At 46.8% G+C, this 6939-nt stretch overlaps 1 protein-coding gene across 1 annotated transcript; it reads right to left on the bottom strand.

The window, feature by feature from the left end:
* Nucleotides 1–4740: 4740 nt before the first annotated feature.
* Nucleotides 4741–6442, bottom strand: COL26b_014168 (uncharacterized protein; the record flags this gene model as incomplete). The annotated part of the gene is made up of 2 exons (XM_053186745.1): nucleotides 4741–4747; nucleotides 4773–6442. The coding sequence occupies 2 exons, from the start codon at nucleotides 6440–6442 to the stop codon at nucleotides 4741–4743; spliced, it is 1677 nt and encodes a 558-aa protein (XP_053029315.1).
* Nucleotides 6443–6939: the final 497 nt, after the last annotated feature.

Below are 6939 nucleotides of genomic sequence, written 5' to 3'. Positions count from 1 at the left end.
TTTTACTGTGGCATAACCATTTTTTTGGTGTTGTACCTTTTTCTGCGTTGAACCTGGCCCGTGCACGAATTTTTCCGGCCAATCATAACCATTTAACGAACCATATTTGGTTTAGGGATTAGAGTCCTCTTAGTTAGGGTTACCGTCTTCACGTCTAAGAGTATGCGCTTCATAGTCATTATAGTAGTAGTCTAAGAAATCTTAAAGTGATAGCTTTAATAGCGGTTGTAAGATTAGTCTTAAAAATAGTATAGTAAGATAGTGGTTTTTATAGCAGTTTTATAAATAATTCAATACCAGTTATATCAGTAGTCTTTGAAATAATTCAATTGTAATTTTTATAGCGCTTTTCATAGTAGTCTTCAAAATAATTAAATAGCAGTTTTATTAGCAGTTTTAAAACCAGTTAAATAGCGGTTTCAATATCAGTTTTATCAGCGGTCTTAATACTTAAATAGTAGTTTTATTAGTACCTTTAATTACATCTTAATAGTAGTCATATTAGCAGTTTTATTAGTCGTTTTAAAAATAATGAATTAGCAGTTGTAATAGTAGTCTCTTTAGTAGTCTTACAGATATGTAAATACTAGTTATATTACAAGCTTTAATAGTAGTCCTAAAATTAATTAAATAATAGTTGTTTTAGCAACTTTAATTGCAGTCTTAAAAATAGTTCAATTGCAGTTGTAATACCGGTTTTAAAAGTAACATTATAGCACCTATCTTTCTAGTCTAAATAATAATATAATAGTAGTTTAAAATATATTGTAATACTAGTTATATTACTCGTCTTAATAATATTTAAATACTTCCTTTAATAACTATCTTTTAACTACTCTTACAAATATAAATATAGTACTTATATTAATAGTATAAAAACTAGTAGAATTAACCTTTTACTTATCGTTTTAGTTCTATTAAAACAGCAGTCTTACTATTCGTTTTAAAAATGCTTAAATAGCTATTCAACTTCATTATTACTTATATAGTACTTTATTAGAAACCCTAGTTTGATCTCTACTAGCTATTTCTTGTAATAATAAGTTATAAAATAATCTTCTTATTAGTAGTATAAATATAGTAAGTAGCCATGAGAAAAATTCTTTAATACTCTATAGTATAGCTATTTACTTATTGTCTAGCTATTAAAATATATATTTACCCCTTTTCTATTACTATCTTAACGTACTCTTTCTATTTTTCTCTATTATACTACTATATACTACTATATACTATTTTTATTACTTTATTTCCTTCTTTATAAATACGTAAATCTATGTTTTCTTTTCTATACTTCTTACCTTTTTAAATTTTTAACTCCTTTTTGTTTTTTATAATACTATTAACTCTTTTACCTTCTTCTCTTCTCTCTATATTATTTCTACTTCATATTTTATACTTTAACTTATATTTACTCTTTCTATTTTATAACTTTAGCCCTTTATTCTATTTGTTTCTTTCTCTATTTCAAGCTTACTTTTACTCTATATAAAACTTATTTTCTTTCTCTTTAGTACTACTTATACCCTTTTACTTCTATTATATATACTTCTTACTCTCCCTACTATGACTATACTATTGAATTAAGCTCCTTTAATATACTTACTACCTATCTCTAACCCTATTAGTAATAAAGTCTAGTATTATAATACCTTTATATTTCTAGTATAAAATAGTATAGTAATGAACTATTCTCTTTTTACTCCTTTACTTTACTACCTTTTTTCATATACTCCCTCTTTCCTTTTACTTTTCTATATACTTTATTCATTTTTCTATAGTAAAATTCTATCTTTTAACCCTTTCTTTTTCTTTATATTATTACTTAACTCTATTACTATCTTTTATTTATGAACTCTATCTTCTATTTTTACTCTATACTTACTTCAACGTTATTCCTTAATTTCTCTTTTTTTACTCTATTTATTATTCTGTTTAGTAAAATAATAAACCTTAACTACTTTATAATAATACTCTATTATTTTAAAATCCATTCTTAGTATAAAAGTAGTTTCAATTAAACTTTATATTATATTTTAATAGCTAGTAGTTTTATATTATAATTAAAACTAAATATACTAGTACTACTATTACTACTCTCTCTCTATCTTTATTATAAAATCTTTCTAGCTTTATATAAAACTTATACTTAACTCTACTTTATAATAGTAACCCCTTATATCTTTCTTTTTTTTACTTGCTCTTTTTAAAACTTTATTTATATCCTTAAGACTCCCTATACTATACTTAAAATAGTAGTCTATTTCTTACCTTTTTAGTTTCTAGAAAACTATTTTTATATACGCCTTAATTCTCTTTATATATACTAGAATATACCCCCCTTATATGCTTCCCCTATAATTGCCTCCCATAACGAATGCATATTCGTCCCATTGAGCCCGTGAAACTGCCGCCGTGCCCCTAGCCACATAAAGAATTCATCCTCCTCCCCTATATCAATGCCAAACTCCCTCTTTGCCAGTTGCTGAACCCTCCAGCTCTGCAGCCCCATGAAAGCCACCGGCAACACCTTATCAATATATGCACAATGCCCCTCCCCCCCTGCCTCGCCTTCCCTCGTCTCTTTGCACCAGTCAAGCGGGAGTTGACACGTGAAGCAGCATGATAGCTGCCCAAACGTGATCTTCTTCCGCACCGCATCATAGCTCTTACCGGAAACCTTGCTGCACCACTCCCCCCTGCGTCTGTGCCGTGGCTGGTCCAAAAGCTCGCCAGTCTCGGCTCTTCGATAATGTCGCCGGACATGACATACTGGACACTCGTCCGCAACCTCATCCAGCCAACGGAATAGCATCTGGATCCGTTGCCCTTCCTCTTTTCCGAACTCGCTCCATCGCTCCCTCGGTGTGGCTATGCCCTCGCCTGCCCTGTCGCTCCTGCTGCCGATAGCGGTTGACCACCCTTGCTCCTCGCATCGATCACAAAGCTCCGCACCCGCTATGTCCTTGCACGATTCGCCGTCAACCCCATCCATAAATGCACTGATGACAGTCCGCCGACATCCTGGAGCCCATATGAACGCTTCCATCTCCGCCTGGTTACGCTTATCCACAAGACTGCCGTGCGCATCTGGCCGCCTCGGCCGTCCGTCGTGCACAATAATGGACTCGACCACCTCGCCTGCTCGCCGTCCCCCTCGCCCTGTCTGCTGCACAAAGTCCACAAGCCCGTACGGTTGTTCCGCATGGATAACGCCCACAATTCCCTCGATATCAACCCCGGTCCCTAAGCCCGTTGTTGCCGTAATCCATCGGTGTCCCCGTCCCCCGGCCCACGCTGCCCGCACCCCCTGACGTTCCATCTCGCCCATACCGCTGTGGTCGAAGTGGCAGCCGACTTCGGCAGCTATGGCGACACACTGGCGCTTCGATCGGCAGTATATTACCCCCTTCTGCTGCCCGGACATCTTTGCCTCCAGACGCTTTGCTGTCTCCGCAACCTGCCGCTCCACCGCCCCGTTCCCGGCCTTCACCTGCTCCACCCGGTACCGACAATTGACCTTCGTCGTCCGGTCCCGCACCGTCCGTGCTGCCTCCACTAACATCTGCTCCCGGAACCAGTCCTCGAGCACCTCCGGCATCGTCGCCGTCAATAGTATCAGCGGGCAGCGGTAGCGATGCAAGCTCCGGAGCTCTCCCAGCCGCGCTCGGTACCCGATATCCGTAACGACGGTATGGCACTCGTCAATGAATATCCGTTGAAGCAAGCCAGCACATAAAAGCCCGTCAGCATAAGCTGAGAACTCCCCAGTAGTGACGCTATCTGCGCTGACAACAACCAACCGGGCTGCCCGTGGTAACCCTTCTCGTCCGGCGTGCAGCGACGATCGGAAACGGATGCAGTCGACTCCCATGCCCACTGCGCGCGTGACCAAATCCTCCATCAGCGCTACAAACGGAACCACTACAATATTCGTTCCCATATTCGGCATGACTGCTGGCAGCATAAACAGTATGCTCTTGCCCGCCCCTGTTGGTAGCACGCTGATGAGTGACTGGTTGCCTTGTAATGCCATAATCGCCCGCATGCTCTCGGCCTGCTTGCTGCTGCGCCATCTCGCTCCGGGCCCGAGCAGCTTGCATAAGCCGGCCGCCAGTGCCTCCTCCGCCGTCTCCAACACCATCTGGCCCCGGGTCCGCTTTGGGCTGTTCAACCCTAACCCTACTACTGTCCCGGGCTCTACCACTTCGCCTGCCCGTCTCCGCTTGCCGTCCCCAACTGCCTCCCCTCCCAAAAACTGATGCCATAGCCGGCTGATCTCCTTAAACGTGGCAATCATCTCCGGCTGTAGCTTTCCCGGGAACCCAATGTGTACGGCATAGTGCTGTCGCGCGACCCGGCTCCCGTGTGTCGACGCCAAATCCCATACGATATTCCAGCTTCCCCCACAGTGCACCGGCTCTCCAGTGATGGGATCGACCTCAACATCATCGTCGTCCCCGTCATCGTCGTCTAACCGGCTCTCCATCTGTTGTAACACGAGCCCCCGGATTCGGCGACCCATCTCGATCGCTACGACCCGGTATCGTCCCACGCCCAGCCTCACGCCCGTTGTGGCCTGCAACACCCGCGCCAGCTTCCGGCTGAGTCGTTCTGTATCCCACACCGCCGAGCTGCCGTCTCGCCACATGAACTCCAAATGCTCCCCGCGCGGTTCGGCCAGTTCGCCCTTGCGCCGGAGTGCCCGTTCCGCCGGGATCAGCCACGCGATATAAGCTATCACCATCTGCCCAATCACCTCCGGAACGAACCGGGCCACCTTGCGCGAGTTGTCCCGGATCGCCTTCATCTTGTCTCGGTCCGTCACCATCATCACCTGCCCGTCGAGAACGAAGATGTTGCGGATGAGCTGCCACGAGTCGCAGTGCCGCAACGTCGCCACCTCGGGCCCTCGTCCGGGTAGTCCGCCCCATGCGTGGACGAGCACCATGAGCACCTCCCGGAACATCCTCAGCCGTCGGAGCCACTGCCGGACCCCCTCTCGCCTGAGCCGTTGCTTCCTCGGGTCCCATATTGATGTCCCTAACTGCCTCATCACGACTGCCGGTCCGGGCTCCAGCCAGCTGTTCTTCGCGTTCGTCGCGAACGACTGTCCGGCCCCGAGCCGCACCATGCTGTCGACGATCCGCCCTAGCTTGACCAGCGTCTTATACCTCTCCCAATCCCCCGCGAATAGTGAATCCAGCAGCTTCTGTGCTTCAACGACCTGGTTCCGGAGCGCCCGCGTGAACTCCTGAACCATGATGCGCTCGCCGTTGTGGAATAGCGACTCGCCGTCCTCGGCCCAACGCACCGATGGCTGCCCACCCATCCGCATTCGCCACCCTTTCCCCAGCGCCATCCATCCGATGATGGTGCTGACGACCGTATGCGCGCCTACACACATCCAAACGGCATGTTGATCCCGGAACGCGATCACTGCTTTGATCCCAACCTCATCCTGATCCTGGGGCTGGTCCTCGAACGCGGCCTCCAAGAAGAAGAGCCGGGACCACCACAAAATAGCGGCCAGCATTCCCGTGTATAAGTGCGGCTCGGTATACCCGAGCGGACGGGACCGGATCCCTAACGCCGCACAGAAGCAGAGCAGCGAGTTTGAATAGATATGCCCGCCCACCTGCGTCTTGATCGAAGCCACCATGAACAAGAAGACGGCCCGGTCGAGCGTGTCGTTGTCCTTCCGGGAATACATACCCTCGTCCCCTGCGTCGTCGTCAGCCCCATCCTCGCTGTCCTGGTCGTTACAGCTGTGGTTGTGGCTGCTCGCGATGCTGCTCCTCTCCAGCTCGTCTGCTACGTCGCATAGCAAGCTCCACTGTTCGTCTGTAAAGCGGATGGCCCATCGCTCCAACGCCTCATCCCTTCCGATGTGGTGCGCTCGCCAGCAGAAGCCCAAATATCGATGTCCGACGGTCCGGTATTTGGCCATTGATGCCTCCTTGCCCTTCAGACCGAACGGCATCCCGCTGGGAGTGGTGCTAACGATGCTGGCAAGCCATTGGAGCGTCTCAGTCGGCACGCTGTCCAATCGCCAGCTGCACCGTTCCACCTCGCGATCGAAGCTCTCCCCGAGACGCAGCAATATCAGCCGTTCTTGCGCGCCATCTTCGTCTTGCTCCCGGCCTCGTCCCGCTGTGGTGCTCTTCGCCCGTATCCACTCGGCTGCTTTGAATATATCAAGTAGATCTCGAGACCCAAAGTGATTGACCCAGCGCACCCTCTTCACCCACGACGAGTCCCGGTCCATATCTTCTTTCAGATCCCCTCTTCGCAGTCGCTCGGCATCCTCGGCATCCAGCTCAGCCGTACACTGGGCCACCATCAGCTCCATGGCATCCTTCTCTGAGTTGTTTGCTGAGTCTGGCCACGCCTCGGCCTCGTTGCTGCGGACGATCCAGTAACGAGCATATTTCCCGCGCATCCACGTCTGCAATTGCACCTTTGTTGATTTGAGCGGTCCGGCTGCATGCTGAGCCTCCCTCCAATGGCGTGTGATGTTGTCTCTTGCTGTTGTGAGATATCGGCATATAGAGCAACTATAACCCTGTAAAACATCCAGCTGTTCAATGGCTAAGCTGCCATCTATAGGAAGAGCATCAACCTTTGGATCGGCCAAGTCCATCCTGCTATAGCAGTCCTTAATATCTCTGAGAACCTCTCCTTTCAACTGATGCTCGTGGCGGAAGTGTGACTCAATGCTGCTGCTGGGCCGAACAGCTGCCTTGCATTTGCAACAAATGAGCATTTGATGCTCCTCATTAATCTCAATAAAGCTATTCATAGTTAGTTGATACTACTCACAATCTTATGACAGTAAATAAGCTATAGATTATCTTTCTTCTTATCTTTTACTACTGAATTACCCCTTTTCTACAGATTGGCCCAATGTAACCCTAAGCTAGAGTCTCCACTTGGGGT

This window comes from Colletotrichum chrysophilum (assembly GCF_026319265.1).
Source record: "Colletotrichum chrysophilum strain AFK26 chromosome Unknown scaffold_302, whole genome shotgun sequence".
NCBI classification, from domain to species: domain Eukaryota; kingdom Fungi; phylum Ascomycota; class Sordariomycetes; order Glomerellales; family Glomerellaceae; genus Colletotrichum; species Colletotrichum chrysophilum.
This window is presented reverse-complemented; position numbering and strand designations above follow the sequence as displayed.